The sequence below is a fragment of the Sarcophilus harrisii genome, chromosome 1 (genome assembly GCF_902635505.1).
Source record: "Sarcophilus harrisii chromosome 1, mSarHar1.11, whole genome shotgun sequence".
NCBI lineage: Eukaryota > Metazoa > Chordata > Mammalia > Dasyuromorphia > Dasyuridae > Sarcophilus > Sarcophilus harrisii.
Window position 1 is genome coordinate 90,823,284 of NC_045426.1, and position 25,199 is coordinate 90,848,482.

The 25,199-nt window shown below is 34.3% G+C and overlaps 1 protein-coding gene across 2 annotated transcripts in view; it reads right to left on the reverse strand.

Annotated features, from left to right (window-relative positions):
• Nucleotides 1-25,199, reverse strand: part of SCAP (SREBF chaperone) — an 89,690-nt gene that overhangs the window by 24,615 nt on the left and 39,876 nt on the right. For both annotated transcript variants that reach the window (XM_031960782.1, XM_031960772.1), the window contains exon 2: nt 22,505-22,729. In XM_031960782.1, coding sequence (XP_031816642.1) covers nt 22,505-22,626 — 122 coding nt within the window. In that variant the 5' untranslated portion in view covers nt 22,627-22,729. The remainder of the gene's footprint in view (nt 1-22,504; nt 22,730-25,199) is intronic.

Below are 25,199 nucleotides of genomic sequence, written 5' to 3' on the forward strand. Positions count from 1 at the left end.
GGATGGCCTGATCCCTCAGAACTGGTCATCATCTAGTATTGTTGTTGAAGTATATAATGATCTCCTGGTCCTGCTCATTTCACTCAGCATCAGTTCGTGTAAGTCTCTCCAGGCCTTTCTGAAATCATCCTGTTGGTCATTTCTTACAAAACAGTAATATTCCATAATTTTCATATACCACAATTTATTCAGCCATTCTCCAACTGATGGACATCCATTCAGTTTCCAGTTTCTAGCCACTACAAAAAGGGCTGCCACAAACATTCGTGCACATACAGGTCCCTTTCCCTTCTTTATAATCTCTTTGGGATATAATCCCAGTAGTAACACTGACAAGCTCAGTCTTGAACCTATGATATAAAGAGAAAACTCTTAGGTATAAGTAATGGTACTCTGACTGAGTTGTACAATTAAAGTGTTATTCAAATTTGCAGGGTTCACAGAGGACACCTTGCAACTTAGGTATAAAAGGTATAAGATTTACAGACAGGTCCAATGTATTTTCTTAGAATCCAGTCTATGCACTGATAAATGGAGAGAAAAGATAAAAAATTAAATACTAAAACACACATGCAGAAAATGAAAAAGGGAAAATCCAATGCCTATATGACCTCATTTTTATCAATTATTGCCTACCCTTTGTATTCAGAGATGACACTAATATCATAGTGTTATCCAAGTATTCAGCTGGAGATATCACAGACTTCATGTAACCTTCAAATGCTAGATATTTTCAGGGATAGTCTTACCAGTTTTCAGCCAGTTACCATTTGTTAAAGTAACTATGTGCCTAGCACTGGGATACAAAGAGAGGCAACTAAAAAAAAAATTCTCAGTATCTGCTCTCAGGAACTCACAGTCTAATGTGGTGAAACAAAACTGCCTCTGTACAAAGAAAAACTGGATAAATTGTTGATAATCTGAGAGAGAAGGCACTAGCATTAAAAGGGACTGGGAAAGTGGGATTTTGACTTGGACCTGAAGGAACACAGGAATTGGTATAAAAGATGTAATGCAAGTAGAAAAGTCAAATTAGACAAAGGATTAGTTTGTGTGGGCTAAGAATGAGGGGTGTCCTGGACAATAGCAGGCAAGCTCAAAAGAGGGCAAGGTTAGAAGCAGCTTGAGAGCAGCTGGTGTGAGAGGGAGAGCAGGGGCAGAGCCTGAGGGGGGGCTCTCAGTTGGCAGGTGTGACCTGTGAGAAGACTCAGAAAGAAGCTGCAGAGCTGGTCATGAGCAGGAGCCGGAGCAGAGAGTGCCACACAAAACAGGAGCTTGGGAGAGAACTATAAGGAGGGCAGGAGGGCAAGGTTGGACTAGCCCATTGAAAAAAACTATGAACAAAGAGAAGGTTTAGCCGAATAAAGTCAAAAGCCAGGCTGCAAAGGGTTATAAAGAAAGAGAAGAAGAAAGAGAGGCTGTCAGGAAAGACAGATTTTCCAAGGAATTAGTTATGAAGACAACAGACATAATGAGGATTTCTGAAAGGGGAGAGACATGGGCAGCTGACAAGAAGGCAGGAGCTAGCTAGGGAAAAATGGAGAAGAATGAGTGGCGGTGACAGCAGGACCAGCCTGCTGGAGAAGACAGAAGAGCCAGGACCAAGAACCCAGGAAGGTCAGGATCAACCTTGGCAAATGGCAAAAACCATTAGACCGAGGGAAGGGGGAAACAGTGGGATGTGATATCAGAGGGATGTGGGATAAAAAAAGAAGGGAGGGGCTTTCATTGAATGGCCTCAATTTGTTTGGTGAAATGTAAAGGGAATGCTCAGTTGGGGATGGAGAAGGGATCTTATAGGGAATTTTAAGGCTTAGGAAAAGCTGCTGTGAAATAGGGGATGAAGGGAGGGAGCCAAGATGGTGGAGGATAGCTTTGTCTGAGTTCTGGCATCCCTCAACAACACCAAATCAAGCCTCTGAATGGGTTTTGGAGTAACAGAACCCACAAATATTTGGAGGGTTGACACTTTTCCAGTAGAAGATATTTTGAACAACTTTAGGAAAGGTCTGTCTCAATCGGGCAGGGGGGAGACAGCCCAGCACAGGGACCCAAAGTAAAGAGACCTCCATGCACGGGGGAAATCTACTAGGAGGCTCTTAGTCTAATACAGCAGTCTTGGCTACTCTGTCCTGGTTCAGAAGGCATTGATCAGCAGACCAGCTGTGAGACCTCCACCCCAACTAAATTAGACAAAGAAAGAGTGAGCTCCCAAACCCCAGCATTACAAGTAAGACTTGGCCACGCCCACCCAGCAACCAGTAGCACTGACCCCAGGGCAGCATGAAGCCCACTGTCGCTTGTAAAGAAAGCTTGGGACAATCTCCCCTGTGCCCTAGGAGCAGACCTCAACCTTTAAAAATGAGCAAAAAAAGCCCTGATTATAGATAGCTTTTATGGAGACAGGGACCTCAAACCCCGAGGACACAAAAGGCAAAATTGTCGAGATGAAGCCTCAAAAGGTGATAGATGAATTGGTCTCCAACTCAAAAAGCTCTCTAGGAAGAATTCAAAAAGAATCTTAAAAGAGAGAAGAAAAATGGAGAAAGAAAATAAGAGCTCTGGAAAAGGAAACACAGAAAGTGTCTAAAGAACAGCACTTCTTAAAAACAACTTTGGTGAAATGAAAAAACAAAACAACTCCTTGGAAAACAGAATTTGTGAAACGGGGGGGGGGGGGGGGGAGTCAATGAACAAAACAAGTAATTTAAAAGTTCAATTGGCCAAATACAAAAGGAGATAAAAATTCATTAAAAAAAAACCCAACCCAAAAATGAAGGAAAAAAAAAAAAAAGAAAATTGGAAAAACAACTGAAAAACAGATCCTGGAAAGACAATCTAAGAATTATTGAACTACCTGAAAACCACAATGAAAAAAAAGAGCCTAGGTAGTGTTTCAAGAAATCAAAGAAAACTACCCTGATGTCCTAGACCCAGAGGATAAAATAGCCATTGAAAGGATCTGCCATTCACCTCCTAAAAGAAACCCCAAAATAAAAATTCTAAGGAATATTGTAAAACAATTAAAATATCGAGGAGTCATAATCAGGATTACTAAGGATCTAGCAGCTTCCATTTTAAAGACTAAAAGGCCTGAAATATGACATTCCAAAGGGCAAAGGAGCTTGGACTGCAGCCAAGAATCAACTATCCAGCAAAATTAAGCATTATCTTTCAGGGATAAAGATGCACATTTAATGAAATAAGGATTTTCATTTATTTTTAATGAAAAGACCAGAGCTGAACAGAAAATCTGATCTTCAAATATAGACCTTAAGAGCAGTATAAAAAAATAAAAAGAAAAGGAAAAAAAAAAAACCTGTTTTTTAAAGTTTACTTGTTTACATCTCTATGTGGGAAGATGATATGTTTAACTCTTGAGAGCTATATCTTTATTAGGATACTGCACACCCTCTATACTTAGAGGTATAGGTATAATTTGACTTTACTGTGATAATATAAAAAAGAAACTAGGGATAGAAAAGGGATTGCATTGTAAGAGCAAAGGGGAGGTAAGATGAGTAAAATACATCACATGAAGAGGCAAAAGAGACCTATTAGTTGAGAGAAAGAAGGGAAAGGGATAAATGAGCACTGTATAAACCTTAAGTCTCATTAGATCTGACTCAAAGAGAGAATATCAGACATATTTAGTTTGATATACAAACTTGTTTCATACTTCAAGAAAGTGGGAGGAAAAAGGGAAAAGGAAAGAGAGGGACTAATAGAAGGGAAAACAGATGTAGAAAGATAAGAAAGGAGGAGGGGCTGTAAAAGGGAAGGGCAGACTGAGTAAAGTGATGGTCAGAAGCAAAACACTGGTGAGAAGGAAAAGGGGGAAAGGAAAGAGAAAAATATAACTTGAAAATAAGATGGCGGGGAAACACAGAGTTAGCCATTTTAACTGTGAATATGAGTGGGATGAACTCTCCCATAAAATGGAAGTGCACAGCAGACTGGATTAAAAGCCAGAATCCTACAATATTTTGTTTACAAGAAACACATTTAAAGCAGAGTAATACATACAGAGTAAGGGTAAAAAGTTGGAGCAGAATCTATTATGCTTCAACTGAAATAAAAAAAGCAGAGGTAGTTATCCTGATCTCAGATCAAGCAAAAGCAAAAATAAATCTAATTAAAAGAGATAAAAAAGGAAACTATACCTTACTAAAGGGTGCCATAGACAAGAAGTAATATCAGTACTAAATATATTTACCAAGTGATACAGCAACCAAATTCCTAGAGGAGAACTTAAGAGAGCTGCAAGAAATAGAAAAACTAGAGTGATGAACCTCACTCTATCAGAACTAAATACATCAAACCACAAAATAACAAGAAAGAATTTGAGGCAAACAGAATTTTAGAAAAGTTAGGAATGATAGACCTTTGGAGAAAATTAAATGAGGATAGAAAGGAATAAACTTTTTTTCAGCAATTCATGGAACCTACAAAAAATGACCATGTATTAAGGAATAAAAAACTCAAAATCAAATGTAGAAAGGCAGAAATAGTACATGCAGCTTTTTCAGATCATGATTCAATAAAAACTATATGTAATAAAAGGCCAGAGGAAAAAAAATCAAAAGTTAATTGGAAACTAAACAATTTAATCCTAAAGTACAAGTGGGTGAAAAGCAAATCATAGGCACAATTGATAATTTCATCCAAGAGAATGACAATAATGAGACAACATACCAAAATTGATGGGATATAGCCAAAGCAGTTCTTAGGGGAAATTTTATATCTCTAGGTGCTTACTTGAATAAAAGAAAAAGAAAATATTAATGAATTGGGCATGCAACTAAAAAAGCTAGAAAAAGAGTCAATTAGGAAGAAGTGCAAGAACAGTCTTGCTATTGCTAAATTACCAGATGCTTGCCCTTTTAACTTTCTACTAAAAGTCTACTCAGGTCCTTAACTTTCTTCCATCATTTCTAAGCTATTTATTCTCATTTTCTTTCTATAAATAGTATTTTTACAGTTATAGTATGTTCCTTAACTTTCTTACAGTTGATCAGACAGGAGAAAAATGGTATAAACAGACATTTTTTTTAAACCAGTACCAAATAATTTGATGATTATTATTTTAGAAAACAGTTCAAAATCTAGAAATATTATTGCCTCTTCATTCTCACCTTTCCTGATTCCAATTCATGTCCTAAATCTTTGTTTCTCCAAATGGACTGTTATTTTTCCTAGCTCCTTAAAATGTCCTTTTGGTAGTACTGTCATTTTTATTATACTGGTATATCCTAGTCATGAGTACTGAATATCTTCTTGATTAAGTTGTTTTCAAGGAGTTTCAAATTTTTATCTATTTAGAATGTGTTTCGATAGATTGGGACTTGCCCTTCCATTAGCATTTTCTGCATTTTTTTATATAAAGAAATGATGTTTATTGTTGAAAGTTGTCTGTAGCTCACTTCTGTGCTGAATCTGTTAATTATTACAAACAGTTTAAATGCTGATTGCTTAGGATTGTCTAAGTAAACTAACATAAATATATCAGCAAATGGATAAAGTTTTGCTTCCTCTATTGTCTTTATGCCTTTAATTTCCTTCTTATCTTAAAGTTATTGCTAGATATTCCATAAATTTCAATTAAGTGGAGGAGGGGTGTATTTCCTTTAATCCTATATTTATCTCATTATTGTCATTCTCTTAGATGAAATTATCAATTGTGCCTATGATTTGCTTTTCACCCACTTGTACTTTAGGATTAAATTGTTTAGTTTCCAATTAACTTTTGATTTTTTCCCCCCTGGCTTTTTATTACATATAGTCTTTATTGAATCATGATCTGAAAAAGATGCATTTACTATATTTTATTTATTATATTTATCTATATTTTATAGGATGTGATTTTTTTGGTAGGGGTTTTTGTGCATTTTTTAAAGTATAAATGAGTGTTATATTTTATCAAAGACTTTTGCTGTAACAATTAACACAATAATAATGGGTTAGGGTGCTTTTTCTATGAGTGATTATGTAAACTGTTTTTCTAATGTTCAAGCCAACCCCATATGCCTAGTGTTAATCCCAACTTGAAAGTGAATAAGTTTGGGGGGTTACTTTGTTATAGTGTTTCCGTCAGGATTTTGTTTTTAAAAGGCTGAATCAATATTCATTAGTGATACTGATCCACAGTTTTCTTTCTTTATTTTATCCTTCCCTATTCTTCCCCTGGTTTAGGTATAAGGACTCTCTTTGGCTCATAAAATGAGTTTAGTTGAATACTTTCTCAATTTTAAAAAAGTGTGTATTTATATGTTATACTGTTTATATTTTGTATTTGTATATTTTTATCTAATATTTATTAGCATTGTTTATATCCATTATATTTATTATTTATATCAATATATTATTCATACCTATTATTTTAATATTATATTTAAGATGTGTTTATATTTTATAATAAATTCTATTGCTTTTTTATATATTTCTATTATTTATTATCAATTATTATACTTCCCTATAAATACATCTTTTTTGGAAGTTTCTTTGTGGATGGTTCAATTTTCTTTACTAATACTGCAGTTTTTAAGATGTCTTTGATATATTACTTGAGTGAATTCTGTCCTCACTTCTCTCTAGCACTTAGCTTAGGATCCAAGTCACCTACCTGTGCATGTCCTCTCTGAGATTTCCCAGAGACTTCCCTGTTTTAATCCTGGAGACAGATCATTAGCCTGTGGCTTCTGTCTTCATCCCTGAGACTTCCTAGGCAGCCATGTGTCAGCCTACAATTTAGAATACCTCTTGTCTCCCCTTAGACTCCGAAGCAAGAGTCAAAATCAAAGAAACAAGCACAGGTAAAGAAGAAATAAAATGATCACTTTTTGAAAGTAAAAAACTATCATTTTTTGTAGGTATCTTGGTTTCCCTTAGAGAACCATAGAAAGTCAATTAAAAAGCCAAATGAAATTATTAACAATTTCAGCTGAATTGTCAGATATAAAATAAGCCCCCATAAATCATTTATATTTCTGTATATTACCAATAAAATCTAGCAGGAAGAAACAGAAAGAGAAATTCAATTTTAAAAGAACTATAGAAAATATAAAATATGTGGGAGTCTACATAGAAACTATATTAATAAAACTACAAAATACTTATTTATATAAAAGACAAATTTGAATTAATGGAATTCATTGTGTATAGGGAATATAAGTCAATATAGTGATATTACCTAAATTAATTTCTATTCAGTAACATACCAAACTACCAAAAATTATTTTAGAGAACCAGAAAAAAATTAATAAGAGACATATGGAGAGCCAGCCCTGAAACACCTCAGTAGGACCCGAGTTTAAATGTGACCTCAGACACTTGACACTTACTAGCTGTGTAACTTTGGACAAGTCAGTCACTTAACCCCAACTGTCTCACTAAAAAACAAAAATACTCATATGGAAAAAGATCAAGAATATCAAGAGAATTAATTATAAAAAACAGAAAAAGAAAGCAGAATAATAACGAACTTAAAATTATACAAAAAAAGCCACAATGACCAAAATAATTAATTACTAGGTAGGAAATAGGCCAATCAAAATCAATAGGAATAGATTATATACTCAATACACAGAAGTCACAATTGCTATTCCAAACCTTTTATTTACTTCTCAAATCTTTCCTATCCTTCCCAATTGATCCTCTGACATGAGGACCATTCCTTGTGGTACTTGACCACAAACAAAACAAAACAGAAGTTGCTGAAAACTTCCTCTTCTTCCTTCCTCATTTCAAAATATGAGAGTTTCCCCTACTATTTTCTCCTTTGCACATTTTCACACAAAGAGGTAATCCTTTTCCTTGCCAAGGCAAATTCTTCTATATACAACATCCATCTCCTTTCCAATATCTCAATAATCTTCGATCTTTCCCTTTCTACTGACTGTTTCCCTACAGGACTATAAACACGCGATTCATAATCCTTAATTCCTCAACCTTAAAAAATCTATAACTGAATTGACCATTCCTGCTAGCCATCATTCTACATCTCTCTTCAGCTAAATTCCTTGAAAAAGACACCTAGATTAGAAGCCTCTACTTCCTCTCCTCTTGTTCTCTTAAACCTCTGGCAGGTTGGCTTGCAGTTTTATCATTCAACTAAAAATACTCTCTCAGGGACAGCTAGGTGGCAGTGGATAGAGCACCAGTTCTAAAACCAGGAGGACCCGAGTTCAAATTTGGTCTCAGACACTTAACACTTCCTAGCTGTGTGAAGCTGGGCAAGTCATTTAATCCCAATTGCCTCAGGAAAAAAAAAAAAAAAAAAAAAACACATAAGTAAAAATGCTGTCTCCAAAATTACTAATTTCTCAGTCCTGCTTCTTGATCTGTCATATGACTATCAACTAACCATTCCCTTCTGGGTAGTCTTTCCTCTGGGCTTTCATGATGCTTTTCTCTCCTAGTTCTCCAACTAGCTTAACTATTTATTTTCTGCCTCTTTAACTGAATCTTCTTTCAAGTCCTCCGGGTCCTGAGATCCGCTCATTTCTGTCCTGAATTCTATTCTTCTCCCTTATTCTCCTTGCTGATGTAATCTCAAATCACCGTGTATCTATGCAGATGATCCTCAGACCTATTTTTCTGGCACCAATTTTTCTACCTCAAGTCTCATACCATCAATATCTATTCAGTATCTTTACCTGGATATCCCATAAACACCTCAATTATCCATGTCCTAAAATGAACTTCTCTTTCCTCCCAAACCATCCCTTCTCCCTAACTTCCCTAGGGTTCCAACATCTTTTCCAGTCATCCACACTCATAACTGAGGTGTCACCCTCAATTCCTCACTTTCTCTCATAGCCTATATCCTATCAGTTGCCAAGGTCTGTTTTTGCCTTCTTCTGACATAGCTATCACCCTGATGTGTGCCTTTTTTCACTTAAATACTTGGATTACTGCACTAGCAAGCAATATGATCTCCCTGCCACAAGTCTCTCCTATTCATTCCATCCTCAACTCACCTTTCAAAGTGATTTTCCTAAATGACAGTCTAATCATGTCATAATCACTCCTCACCTCTCCATTCAATAAAGTGCAGTGGTTCCCTGTCATCAATGGAGAAACAAACTGATTTATCTACCATTAAGATACTAAGAAAAAAATAGAGCAGGGATTTAAGAGCAAAAGAGTAAAAAATGTGGAATAAAATATCCACACCCTCTAAGCCAATAAGGGAAAGGAAACATTTCTGAACCAAAGGGATTCAGAGCTGGAGGTTGGACAACACATGAGACTGGAAGACAACAAGCACAGTATTCCTAATTTTAACTCTACTGCTGATCTTCTATAAAACTTTAGAATATATCACTAAACATAGTGTGCCTTGGTTTCTCCTTTGGTATATAGAAATAAATAAATATATATAGGAAGAACTTAAAAACTCATAAAGGCCACTACAAAAGCACAAAATACTCTTGTTAGTCCCTGTTAATTATGAGTTCAAAGGCTCATAATTAGAAAAACACAGAGCAATCCCTCAGCAGGAGGAAAAAGTTATGAAAAAGATCCAAAGTCAAAAAAAAAAAAAAAAAAAGGATAGAATGAAGGACAATTTGCTATAGCTCTCTCAGAACCAGCTGATTCCTGAGATTAGGCATAATAAAGAGAAATGTACCTAAGGATTTTAGCATATGCACTGGGTTACTGAAATCATGAAAAGACTGCAGTGGTTTATATTATTATAAACTAACACCTGTCTTCTAATTTAAAACAAAAGTCATATGCTTCCATTACTAGAAAGAATGGGACTTTCCCATTTCTAGTCATGTGAAAAAATGCTCTACATCACTATTGATTAGAAAATGCAAATTACAATAATTCTGAGCTACCACCACACATCTCTCATATTGGCCAAGATGACAGGAAAAGATAATGATAAATGTTGAAGGGGATATGAGAAAACTGGGACACTAATACATTGTTGGTGGAGTTGTGAACCGATTCAACCCTAACCCTAACCATTCTGGAGAACAATACAGAACTATGTCCAAAGGGCTATCAAAATGTGCATATCTTTTGATCCAGCAGTGTCTCTACTGGGGCTGTATACCAAAAAGATCATAAAAAAGGGGAAAGGATTGACATATCCAAAAATGTTTGTGGCAGCCCTTTTTGTAGAGGCAAGAAACTGAAAATTGAGTGGATGTCCATCAATTGTGAAATGGCTGAATAAGTTTTGGTACATGAATGTTTTTTTTTTTTTAATTTAATAGCTTTTTATTTACAGGATATATGCATGGGTAACTTTACAGCATTAACAATTGCCAAACCTCTTGTTCCAATTTTTCACCTCTTACCCCCCCACTCTCTCCCCCAGATGGCAGGATGACCAGTAGATGTTAAGTACATTAAAATATAAATTAGATACACAATAAGTATACATGTTGGTACATGAATGTTATAGAATATTAAAGTTCTATAAGAAACAATCAGTAGGATGATTTCTGAAAGGCCTAGTGAGAATTACATGAACTAATGCTAAATGAAGTGAATAGAACCAAAAAGAACATGTTACATAGCAAATAATAAAATTTTGCAATGATCAATCTGGATGGACGTGGCTCTCTTCAACAGTAAGGTGACTGAGGCCAATTCCAATAGACTTGTGATGGAGAGAGTCATCTCCATGCAGAGAGAGGACTGTGGAGACTGAATGTGGGTCACAACATAGTAGTTTCATCTTTTTTGTTGTTGCTGTTTGTTTGCTTGGCTTTTTTTTCCTCTCATTTTTCCCCCTTTTGATCTGATTTTTCTTGTGCAGCATGATAAATATGGAAATATGTATCGAAGAATTGTACATTGCACACACTCCTTGCTATGTAGAGGAGGGGGAAGGTGGAAAGGGAGAGAAAAATGTGGAACAAAAAGTTCTGCAAGAGCAAATGGGTCTACTTGTATTTTGAAAACTAAAAAAGTTATTACAGAAAAAAAAAATAGGACTTTCTTAGAAAGGGGAGGAAAGCTATTTGAAAAAGGAAAGAGTTCTCCTCTTTTATACTCAACAAAGTTTTCTTAATCTTCTGAAGAAAATTTCCCATCAAAATGATATACCATCTTATTATTCCCAATCATCCTTTTTAATAACATTCTATAATGTCCAAGTCTAACAAAGTCTATCGTTTAACTTTAACAAATATATTAAACACTTCACAGGAATAATTACTCAACCTTAAAGGAACATAATAGATGGAAAAGAGGTAGTAAAACACATTTCTGACACTTTTATAAAACTACCTGTTGTTTAGAAAGAGAAAAACTGAATCATAGAGGAAAAGCAAATTGACCAAGATTACAAGAGAACAATTCATAACTAAAGAGTGCTTTAAGGATTACAAAACATTTTCCTAATTTTTTTTAAAAAAATTTCTCCTATGGTTTTTCGTTTTTGTTCAGATTTTTCTCTCCCAACATGAGGAAATATGTAAAAAAAAAAAAAAAAAAAAAAGAATGCACAAGTATAATTTTTTAAACAATTTTACATGGTATTGCAGAAAATAATTTTTTTTAAAAAAAGATTAATTTCATAATTTACATATGCCATATATATCCAAATCTAAACTTAATATCTTTATGCAAAATGTACTTCTACTTCTAATTTATATATCAATAGCACTGGCTATCACCTATTTACCCATATTCAATTTTCTGGAGTTATATTAATTCTTCCCTCTCTCTCATCTCCCATTTTCAGCTGAATAAAGTTAATAAAATTAAAACAAAATTAAAGCAAGGACTACGAAACATATACACAATAACAGCAAGATTGTGTGATGATCAACTATGACAGACTTGACTCTACTCAGCAATGCTGTGATCCAAGGCAATTCCAATTAACTTTGGTTGGAAAATGCCATCCACATCCAGAACTATAGAGACTGAATGCAGATTGAAGCATACTATTTTTTTGTTCTGATTTTTCTCTCCCAAGATGACTCATATGGAAATATATATTTAAAAAATATATATGTATGACCTACATTTTTTTCCTGATGCCTTTGGGGTTAAGTGATTTACCCAGGGTCACATAACTAGGAGGTGTTAAAATGGCTGAGGCCAAATTTGAAATCAGGTCCTCCTGACTTAAGGACTGGTGCTCTATCCACTGAGAAACCTAGCAAGACATTAAGATCTTAAGAGATCTTAAGATCTTGGAGATTATCAGACTCAAAACTATATGGGAAAAGATAAGCATAGGAATTTCTCTTTTAATCTCCATTAAGTCTGCCAACAAGAAACAGCTAGAATTCTTAAATCAATGGAGGAAAAGATGTAATTAAATGCTTTTCATGGGATCATTACAATAGGAATAGAAACCTGAAATGGCTGAAGGAAAAGGGCTACAAAAATGTAAAATGATAACAAGAAATTCTTCCATCTACAAGCCAATCTATTAAATAAGGAAGGTTAGACTAAATGACCCCTAAGATTCATTATGGTTTAAATCTAGGATCCTATAGATTTGATGGGATGTGTGGTGAAGGGGTTGAGTCTCCCAATCCTGGATGGCAGAAGTCTTTTTGTAACTCAAAGCTCTTCTTTTGGTTAATAATTCAGAACCACTTGCCTTAGCTTGGGAATAGGCTGTGGAAAAATAAGTTAAATGCATCAATTGTAGTTATTCTTTATCTTATGTATCTGATAGTCAAGGCTAGGCCTGAAAGCCCCAAAAGTTCCAAAATTCCACAGCATACATCCACATTTCCCAGTGTACAACAGCAGCAAATTGTGTTATGCAATTGTTGTCATATTTATTAACAGCAGAAGTTTCTGCTAATTACTAGAAATAGTAAAGATAGCCAGTTTATTCATGCCATAGGCATACGTGCTACAGGTTTCATCAGGAGGCAGTCAAAGGAGGCAGTCACTGCTCGTCGGGAAGAAAAGAATAGAAGAATGGAAGAATTAATTGAAGGCAGCTTACTCACTAAGTTAAGGCCACTTTAACCAGTTCTCCCAGCCTTCAACATACCTTTGTCTTTGAACACTGAGACACAAACTACAAAATGAAAGCAACAATTGGTTACATGTCTCAAATACTCTAGCGATAATTCTATCAAAAGAGAGGGCACCCAAGTTTTGTATATTTATTTAACATGTTAGATCAAGTTTCAATAATGGATACATTGTCAGATACAGTCACAGAATAGGATGTCCATATCAGATCTTTTTACTTGGATAAGAATCCAAATCAATCTCACTTCTGCCCCATTTTTAAAGAGACGGGGGGATGTCATAACTAGGTTGAGTAACATCTTTTTGATAAAAAGAAAAAAAAAACACATTTGGCCTTTGGGCAAGGGAAATAAACATTTTTCCTTTCAAGAACTACATTAAACAATGAAGGGTGTGTGATGGAGTGGACAGATAACTGGGCTTAGAATCAGCAGACTGAAGCCCAAATATTACCTGACCCTTATAAGCTGTGTGCTCATGGGTAAATCATTTAATCACAACAAAAGTTTCTGTAGCTGTAATATAGAAATGATAGCAACAATGCACTAACAATACAAGGTGATTGTCATGAAAAGTATTTTGCAAATCTTAAAGTACAATGCAAATGTGCAATAGTGGGTCTAACACTAATTATCACCCAATAGTTTGTATTTTATTTTCTCAAAGAACCAGTCATTCGATGACTCAATCAATCAACAAATATTTACTATTTGAATACCATGTGCCAGAGACATGCTGGACTCCAAGGACAAAGACAAAAAGCAAATAGTCACTGTCACCAAAGAGCTTCTATGCTATTGAGAGACAACATGTAAGGAAAGAAAAAAGGAAATGAATACATAATGAAATAAATACATAAATATAAGATATTTTGGACTCTGAGGACCTTGGGTAAGAGGAACAGAAAAGGCCTCTATAGAAGATAATTTTATGAAGCTAATATATGAGTTGAGCTTTGAAGCAAATTGAATCCTAAGAGGCAGAGATGAGGAAAGAGTGAATCCAAGAAAGGGATAATCTGTACAAAAGCAAAGGGACAGGAGATGGAATATTATGCGTGAAAAAGAGCAAGAAAATCACTATGGCTGAATTGTAAAATAAGTAAAAAAGAGCAAGGTATAATAAGACTGGAAAGATAGTTTGGAAAAAGAAAGGAAACAAGTTTAGAACTTACTGTGCTAAGTACTAGGAATACAAATTAAAAAAAAGACAGTCCCTGACTTCAAGCATCTTATATTCTTTTTTTAAAAAATATTACTAAATACAAAATAAGAAAAATCAGAATAGAAAAAGGCAGAAAAGAAAAAAAATTGGCATATGCCAGCAGCACATCAGGGAGGATTTAAAATGTGTAACAAAAAATTTTCCTTTCAAGAAAACATATAAAATAGTATTAGAGATTATATTCTTGACAAGCCATCTTTTCTTTGCTTACTTGTCAATTATTCTTTTGTTTTCTGTTATGCACTTTTTACTTTATTCTCTTTTCCCCTTTTTATTCCCCCATCTCTCCCAAGCATGCTACAGTTAAGCATGGATATAAGCATGGAATATACACAAATATATATTCACAAACACCCACACATTGCCACAGATATATCTACATATACTCGTACATATAACTACATGCATTCATATATACATATAAATATTCAAAGATTCATTTACTCATGTCTAAACATGCATGCAAAACAATATTAATATGGCTCGCATATAATGTATATTACTCTTGAGTGAATCCTTGTTTGATTTTGTCTGAGGTTAATGATAACTAGTCCTACTTTTTTTATTTCTAATAAATTCTATTCCTGATCTTTGTTGTAATGTTGGTGTATATCTCTTATTTCCTATCCCAAGCAGCTTACATGCTAATGGGGGAAGATGCCAGCCCATAAGGAAGCTGAAAAGATGGCATGATTCAAAAGAAAGGTACCCAGTGCAGGGGAATGGTTTTGAAATCTGGATAGTCATCAAAGAAAATAAACACAGACTGGTCTGGGCCTTTCCACAAAAGTGAAGACTTCCTACTCTGAAACCATCCCTTTCCTCACTTCTCATAGCATTAATAATATACCATTATATTCACATACTATAATTTGTTCAGCTTTTCTACAATTGATAGGGATTCCCTTAGTAGCCTTTGAGAAAAGGCTGCCAGAAATATTTTGCACTTATGGGACCTTTGCCTCTTTATTTCTCTGGACAAAAAGTTTAGTAATTAAGTCATATATACACAAGCATGGTTTGGGGGCACAGTTCCACATAGCATGCCAGAATAGCTGGGACAATTCACAGCTTCACTAACAGTTCATAATGTGCCTAGCTTTCCAATATTTGCAGTTTTCCCTTTTTGTCATCTTTATCAATAAGGGAGAACCTTAGAGTTGCTTCAATTTGAATAAGCACTTATCAAGTGACTAATATTTGCAAGGAATTGTTCTAAGAACTGGGGATACAAATTAAAAAAAAAAAAAAAAAAAAAAAGACGACAACGACAACAGCCCCTGCTTTCAAGAAGTTCAAATTCTAGTATATGAAAATGATGCATATAAGAGTGTACCAAAAACCTGGGGACAATGAAGGATTTAAACTTAAAATACTCAGGTTTTTAGGTCACCTTTACCAGAGGTGTCAGCAGCAGGTCAGTTAGAATGGTTCAGCAGTTGTTAGGGTGAATTGCTAAAGCAGATGTTGATACATATACACAGAGAAACACAGGATGATTTAGATGAACAGATGGCAAAGGAAAGCATGCAGAACCAACTAAACAACAAATACAATGACTAACATAAAAGAAAGCAATAACTGAACCCAAGTATTATAATATTATAATGTCAAGTTTCACCTCAAAGGAGAGGTGAGAAAGCCCTTTTGTTTTCTTTGGAGAGGAGGGAGCATTACACGTGTAGGACATTACAAATAATGTCAATGTCAAAATCTTTCAATAAAGTTAGTTAATTCTTTTTTTTTGTATAGAAGATGGCTCTCTGGGAAGGGAAGAGGGACTTTGGAAAATGTAAGTGATGATAAATAATTAATTTTAAAAATTGTAAATCAAATCTAGTATCTTTGCTTTTACTTACTTACATATAAGTTACATCTGTCCAATAGAATATAAGTTTTTGACTTGATATGACCAGTGTCTTGATATGGCCAATGTCTATACCTAGCAGAGGGTATAAATACCTAACTATACTTAGCACATAGCTTATTGAGGTGTTCAATTAAATACAAAGTATACATTTCTGTTCCTCTATTAAATAGAGAATAAATATTCTTTTAGTACTTCTGGAGTCCAATGCTAACATGTTTCTGGACATTTATGTTCTTTCATGTCTTTCACTCTATTTCCCACACATGCCTTTCTAATAACAGCATAATCTAGTTCTCATTCAATTCCCTAAGGCAAGAAAGAATTCCTTAGATTTTGACTCAGTCCTGAAACAAGAAAACTGAGAGACCTTGACGCAATTCTAAAGGGGCAGTAGGTGCAGTAAATATTTATGTATAGACCACACAATTAAATAAACTTTATTAAGCACCTAGGTGCAAAATGAAAAATGTAATGCATTTCCTATGGAATGGACTAGTTTGAGAATTAAAAAAAGGATCCTCAAGGAAATGAAAGAGCAGCAAACTGATGCAGTCAATAGAGTGCTAGTCTGGAATCAGAAAAACATCTTTCTGATTTCAAATCAGCTTCTGAAACTATCTAATAACTATGTGACCCTAAGCTGTTTTTGCCTCAATTTCCTCATTTGTAAAATGAGGTGAAGGAAATGCAACCCACTCTAGTACCTTTGCCAAGAAAACACTAAATGAAGTCATAAAGAGTTGAACATGACTTACAAACCAAAAAAATCTACCAAGAACAAATACAGAACTTTCACAGTAAGGATTTCTGTTTTTGTTTGGACTATATGAAGAACCTTTTTCATCACCTTAAGGTAAACTTGCCTTTCTATCTAAAACACTTTTGATACTAATGCATCAAAAACGAATTTTTTCCCCTTTAAATACAGCTTAATTTTATATTCTCTATACTTCTCACAAAGTCATAAAGCCACAAAGATGTGATCTAGAATAGAAAATGATGCATAAAATCTAAACTTATTCCTCTTTTGATTTTAATCAGATACCTTTTAATGTGTAGTGTGTATCCATGAGTTGTATATACTCAAAAATCTTATAGTAATAAGAAAACAAAAATAACAATAGTCCCCCCCCCAAAAAAAAACCCACTATCAGCAATCTTTTACACTCTTTTGATATACTTTTTTCTTTGAAGCAATCTTGACAATTTATTCTTGAATGCCTTTAAATCTGTGTGACATCTAGAATAGATTTTGTCTGCATTAATAAAAATCGCTGAGTTTAGAGAAAAAAAAATAAGCTCAAATTCTAGTTTGCTATTTGCACAAAGAATAATTGTGCACAAGTTTTAGCTCGGTCTTAGAAAAAAGATCCTGTTTTTTATTTCAGCTTCACTGCATACTAATTGCTTTGCATATGAGCTTGTACTTTAACCCAATGTTGCTCTAATAGTCAAGAGTAGGTTTGCTGGCTGAGGTACATTTCCGGTTTTGCTTTGTTTATCCTTGCCTAGGAAAAAGTGATACTTAAACTTTTTATTTCAGTTATTTTTTCAGTCAGAAAGCTTATTTTTTTAAAGTTGTGAAGTTGCTTTAATTTGAAGTGCTGTTATATGTAATCAGTTACTTTCTGTCCATCCATTATGACAGACAAATTTTTTCCACATACTCTTCCCCCAATCTGGTACATCCAATGTCCAGTGCTTCTATATTCTTATCTTTTGATCAAACTTAGTTTTCTTTGTTCAGAGGCAGAAAAGTCATTTCTGAGGGTAAGGAGGGAAGGACCAGTGAAAGCTTAAAAAAGGAAGTAACATTTTGAGCTAGTCTTTGAAAAACAGATATAGTTTCCATTGACAGAGATGAGTTGATTTAATTATCCAGTAGTGGGGGGAAAAAAGTGGAATGCTGGGGTTATTAATTTATGACACTACACAACATTTTGAAAACAATCGCATCTTGTGCAACATGAAATTTTTGAAGCTTAAACACTAATCACTGAAACAAATATACAAAGTTCCAACAAAAATCTGCTCAGTGTTTGGATGTACAGCAGAGGAATTCAATATCACTTACAGATCAATCAAAGATATGTTTTAAAAACCCTAAAAATTAGACAAATGACTAAGATGAGGAAACATTCTCAGTAATGTTCAGAAACTTATAAAGAGAAAAGTCATTTCTGAGAGTCAATAACAGTAACATCCAACAACAGTAAAAACCCTCAGATTTTTTGTGAGTTTTCAAGATAGAGACAGAATTTGTTTGACAGCTACAGTTTACAAAAACACTGGCATGTCAACACCATCTGGAGGCAGCAAAGAAGACACCAACTTAAGAGAAAGGAAATTAAAAGAGGAAGGTAAGTGATAAAGTGGAAAGAGTGCCAGATTTAGAGTCCGGAGGATCTAAATTCAAACAAGTTTTGGACACTAACTTACTTTAGACACTTACTATGGGACTCTATGTGGGGCAAGTGCAACAATGCATTTTGCTTCAGTTTCTTATCTGTAAAATAAGCTGGAGAAGGAAATGGCAAAGCATTGCAATATCCTTGCCAAGAAAACTTCAAAAATGGGATTATGAACAATTGGAGACAACTGAACAAAAATACTGGAAGGCATCTATCTTCAACCAGATTTTTAGGACATTTGCCACTATTGAAAAGACTATCCTTCCTTTCTCCAAGAAAATCACCCCCTTATAACAAAATATTTCTTAAAATAGTTTATATATTTTGGGTCTTTTATACCACTTAAGTTTCCCCCCCACAGGCATCCTCACATAACAAGGAATTTTTTTAAAAGGAGAAATCAACAAAACCAACACACACACACAAAACCCCCTATACAGTTTCAGATTCATGGACTTCCCAACTCTGCAAATGATGGGGAGGGAAGATGTCTTTCTTAGTTCATCTAAATCTTTCTATATTTCTCAGTACTGATATTCATCATTTCTTACAACACATTAATATTCCATTACATTCATAGATAGATAGGTAGATAGGTAAAGATAGATAAATAATTTATTTTAGCCATCCTCCAATCAATGGGCACCATTTTGTTTCCAGTTTTTTGCTTCCACAAGAAGTCCTGCTCTAAGAAAAATTAGTCTTGCTCTAAATATTTTGATCAATATGAGAACTTCCTTTTTATCAATGATCTCCATGAAAGATATATCTGAGGCAAAAGATATAGACATCATTTTCCCCATTTAACTTGCATAACTCCAAAATAACCATATTAATTCAAAGATCCACAAACAATGCATTAGTTCTTAACTACTACCCAACATTAATTATTCTCATCATTTTTATGTCAATTTGTTGAGTGTAAGGAGTTCCGAATTTTTAAAAAATTTCTATTATTAGCTATTTGGAGCATATGTTTGCTAATGGCATACAATTCTTTTTTTTTTTTTCCTCCCCAGAAATTTGTTCATATCCTTTGCTCATTTATCTGAGAAGAATAGCTTTTGGTCTCCTGTATTTTTGTTAGCTGTCTATGCATTTTGGATACTTTTAAAACCACACCCAAAATATTCGAGAAAAACAAAGAAAAATATTGCCCACTTGAACATTTCTTTTTTTTCTCCTAGATGCATTAATTTTGTATAGAAAATTTTTGATTTCAACAAAGTTTATGCTTTGCAATTGCCTCTATCCATTGTTTAATTTAGAATACATCTCTTAATCATAACTGTGAAAAGTATATTATCTCAGGCCTCATTTTCAAAATATATAGAGAATTAACTCTAATGTATAAGAAATCAAGCCATTCTCTTATTGCTAAATGGTCAAAGGTTATGAACAGACAATTTTCATATAAAGAAATTGAAACTATTTCTAGCCATATGAAAAGATGCTCCAAGTCATTATTAATCAGAGAAATGCAAATTAAGACAACTCTAAGATACCACTCACATACCTCTCAGATTGGCTAGGATGACAGGAAAAGATAATGCTGAATGATGGAGGTGTTATGGGAAAATTGGAACACTGATATATTGTTGGTAGAATTGTGAATACATTTAGCCATTCTGGAGAGCAATTTGGAACTATGCTCAAAAACTTACCAAAATGTGCATACCCTTTGATTACTACTGGGCTTCTATCTCAAAGAGCTCTTAAAGAAGGAAAAGGGACCTGTATGTACAAAAATGTTTGTGACAGCCCTTTTTATAGTGGCTAGAAACTGGAAATTGAATGGATGCCCATCAATTGGAGAATGGCTGAATAAATTCTGGTATATGAATATTATGGAATATTATTGTTCTGTAAGAAATGACCAGCAGGATGATTTCAGAAAGGCCTGGAGAGACTTACACGAACTGATGCTGAGTGAAATGAGCAGAACCAGGAGATCATTATATATACTTCAACAATAATACTATATGACGATCAATTCTGATGGACTTGGCTCTCTTCAACAATGAGATGAACCAAATCAGTTCCATTTGTTCAATAATGAAGAAAACCAGTTACACCCAGCGAAAGAACTCTAGGAAATGAGCATGAACCACAACATAGTATTTCCAATCCCTCTGGTTTTGTCCACTTGCATTTTTGATTTCCTTCTCAGGTTAATTTTACCTTATTTCTAAGTCTGATTTTTCTTGTGCAACAAAATAACTGTATGGATTTACCATGTATTGGTCTACCTGCCATCTGGAGGAGGGGGTGGGGGGAAGCAGGGGAAAAGTTAGAACAGAAGGTTTTGCAAGGGTCAATGCTGAAAAATTACCCAAGCATATATTTTGTAAATAAAAAGCTATAACAATAAAAACAAATAAATGAATATAAAGGAAAAAAAAGTATATCATCGTCTTCCTTTTAATTTTTTCATTGAAAAAATTTTCAATAATTTTCATAAAAAATTTTCATGATCATTAATAAGATGAATATACATTGTGAATTTATTATGGAATATGATGTTAAGATGTTGGTTTATGTTATTTTTTACAAGATTATAGAAAAACTGGTTTATTGAGATGATGGATTCTGGTAACTATATTGATATACTGAAGAATTAAGATTTACATTGGAATACAAAAACTCCAAAATTATATTGCACATTTGCAACATGACTTTGCATTGTGCCAAATATCATGGAAGGTTAAGAAATTATCCAATGATTTTTGAAAGGCCTGAGGAGACTTACACGAATTGATGCTAAGTGAAGTGAGTAGAAGCAAGAGAACATTGTACATAGCAACAACTGGATTATTTGATAATCAATTCTGATGGCCATGGCTCTTTTCAACAGCAAGGTGATTCAGACCAGTTCCCATGGTTTTGTGATAGAGCCATGTGCACCCAGAGAGAGGATTACAGGGATTGAGTATGGATCACAACATAGTATTTTCACTTTTTTTGTTGTTTATTTGCTTGCATTTTGTTTTCTTTCCTTTTTTATCTGATTTTTCTTGTGCAGCATGATAATTGCAGAAATATGTATAGAAGAATATGTTTAATATATAATAAATTACTTGCCATCTGGGAGAAAAGAGGGAGAAAAAAATTTTAGAACACAAAGTTTTGCAAAGGTGAATGTTGAAAACTATTCACGTGTTTTGAAAATAAAAAGCTTTAAAAAAAAATTTTTTTTTTAAGAAATTTATCCAAGAATTGGAGATACTTATACTTCAGTCTAGAAGCTCAACTTATGAAAGCTCCATTGAGACGTTGTGTGCTAAAATCAAGACTAGAATACATTGGAAAAAACTATCTGTCAATCATTTAAATGTGTTCTGTAAGCTATTTTTGTATATTTCCTTAGGATAATATCCGTTTTTTAAAACCACAGAAATAAAAACACAACCCAAGCAATGAAATGTGTACGTGAACTGAAATCTGGTTGTTAAAACACTAATTTAAGGTGAAGAAACCCGCTTAATCAGTTTCATCTAATCTTAAGACATTCTGATTCAGCCCAGTGAGAAGCAAACATGCATGATCTCTTGCTACAATAAAATGAAACCACATCAAAATTATTGTCACAAGTAATTTGCACTCCACCCCATCACAGGTTGGAGATAAATTACGAAGGGTTTTAAATGATTCAATGGAGGTTCTATATATAGTTCTAGAGGTAAGAGAGAACAAATTTACTCTCTCAAAGAGATTCCTTATTAAGTTCCAGATGACTTATGTACAAACCACATGACAGCAAGGGTGTAAGGTGAAACAAAGAAATCTCAAATAAATGCAACTCGTTAGAGACAATCAAGATCAAAAAAGAAATAATTATTAAATATCCAGGTAATAGGAGCAGCTAAGTGGTGCAGTGGATAGAGCACCAGCCCTGAAGTCAGGAGGACCCGAGTTCAAATCTGGCCTCAGACACAGCTGTGTGACCCTGGGCAAGTCACTTAATCCCAATTGTCTCAGGGGGAAAAAAAATTCAGGTAATAAAGATGATTACTTTCACAATGAGACTTACCAACAGGCTAAGATACAGAAGCCAGTGAAGAGAATGATAGGAATAGGGTAGGATGCACAAAAAAGCCCATGGCTATAAAATGCCCGCGATATCTTGTCACGCAGCTTTTCAGTCAGGGTCATTCTCAGCTCATGTCACCTTGTTGCCATTCCGAAATTCCAACAGGCAGTTAGCCAGGTACACAGTGGGTGGCACTGATATTAAATACCATCCACAGAAAAGGATCTAGAGGGGACAAAAGGGAAAAGAGAAATAACCCAATTAGCAGAGAATAGGCATTAAGTAGCTAACTGTCTAGAACTGAAATGGCTGGCTACAAATCAGAATTAATATTAAGTAGGCTGGCAGTCATATATTGCTACTGAAATTGGTCTCATGATTTAGGGGCTTAGGGTCTTAAGATATTTGAAAAGGTTAATCAACTGAATAACTAATCAAGGTTTTAGAGAAAATAGCTCTTATAAAGTTCCTAATCACTCTTTAATTCTGTCTAATTTTCCAGTTTATTAAAAAAATTAAATTCCAACTTATTTGGCCAATCTGTTTCTTTAGGTCTTTCTATATTATATCACACACACACTGTTGCAGGACATACATTCCTTGCTTTTTTGGGGAAAAACACACACACACACACACACACCAAAAACTGGCCATCTCCTTTTCTGATGATACACTTCCTCTATGCACAACCCACGAAATAAAGGAATATAACCCCAGCTTTAAAGGGGGAAAACTGACAATTAAGACAATTAATTTGTTTAAAATCACCATTAGAGGCAGAACTTGAACTTTGGTCTTTAGATACCAACACTGGTTTTCTGGGCTTTGTTTTGTTTTGTTTGCTGAGGCAATTGGGGTTAAGTGACTTGCCCAGGGTCACAGTTAGGAAGTGTTTAAGTGTCTGAGACCAGATTTGAACTCAGGTCCTTCTGACTTCACTGTGCCACCACCTAGCTGCCCCTTTCTGTTTGTTTTTTAAATCACATCACATTGCTCCATCAACAAGAAATGGTGGAAATAAATATTTTTCTCTAGCTCAAGTACCTTCCAATGAACCATGATGTAGAGCCAGATTCACAATCTGATAAAGGACCTTGCAGTCTATTGGAGGTGAGGGTGATACAATATGTACAAAGCAAATTCATGGGTAATATGAAAAAGAGAATGATTGGAAGAAGAGGTAGAAAGCGTCTGAGAAGAAGAGTCAGGATGGGGTTTTTATTGTTGTTTAGTATTTTATTTTCCCCAGTTACAAGTAAAAGCAATTTTTAACATTCATCTTTAAAACTTTGAGTTCCAAGTTCTTTTCCTTCCTCCCCCCCCCCCTTATTGACAAGGCAAGCAATTTAATATAGATTATACATGTTTAATCACATAAAACATATTTCCAAAGAAAATACAGACCAAAAAAAAAAAAAAAAAAAAACCTCAAGAAAAAACTATGCCTCAATCTACATTCAGACACCCTCAGTTCTTTCTCTAGGGATGGACAGCATTTTTTACCGGAAATCCTTCAGAGTAGCCTTGGATCATTGCATTACTGAAAACAGCAAAGTCATTCTCAGCCCACAACATTGCCATTACTTTGTACTTAATACATTTCATTTTGCATGAGTTCACGAAGGACGTTCTAAGTTTATCTGAGAGCATGTTCATCATTTCTTACAGAACCACAGTATTCCATCATAATCACACACTACAATTTATTCATCTATTTCACAATTGATGATAGGCATCCCTACAATTTTTAATTCTTTGCCAACAGAAAAGATAAAAGTTTTTTGTATAAATAGGTCCTTTTATAAGAGAGGAAGGGAATATGATAAGGGGAGGGTGATAAAAGAGAGGGCACATTGGAGAAGGGGATGGTCAGATGCAAAACAATTTTGAGGAGAGATAGGGTAAAAAGGAAGAAAGAATAGAATAAGGACAGGAAATACAGTTAGCAATAATAATTGTGAAAAGAATTTGAGCAAATTTCAATGATAAAAGTCTCATTTCCAAAAAATATAGGAAACTAAGTCAAATTTATTTAAAAAAAAAAAAAAGTCATTCCCCAATTGATAAATGATCAAAAGATACTATCTATGCCCAAAGAACTATAAAATCATGCATACTCCTTGATCTAACAATTCCACTACTAGGCATATATCCTAAAAGAGATTTTTAAAAAGGGAACAAAAAAGAAAAAGGATCTATACGTACAAAAATATTTATAACAGCTCTTTTCTTAGGGCAAAGAAATGGAATTTGAATGGATGTCTCTGTTGGGGCATGGCTGAATAAATTGTAATATGTGACTATGATGGATTATTATTGTTCTATAAGAAATGAGCAGGATGATCTCAAAAAAACCTGGAAAGTCCTCCATGAGCTAACACACAGTGAAATGTATTATGTACAAAGTTAACAGCAATATTATGAAATGATCACCTATGAATGACTTTGCTATCCCCAGAAATACAATGCTCCAAGACTACTCTGAAGGACTTATGATGAAAAATCCTATCCATACCTAAAAAAAGAATTGATTGTGTCTGAATATAGAATGAAGCATTTTTTTTTTTTAACCCTTGAGGGTTTGTTTGTTTTGGGAGTAGGGAGATTTAGGAAGGAATCTATGTTTTCTTTTTCTTTCTTTTTTTGCAACATGACTTTTATAGAAATATTTTGCATTAAAAAAAAAAGCACAAGT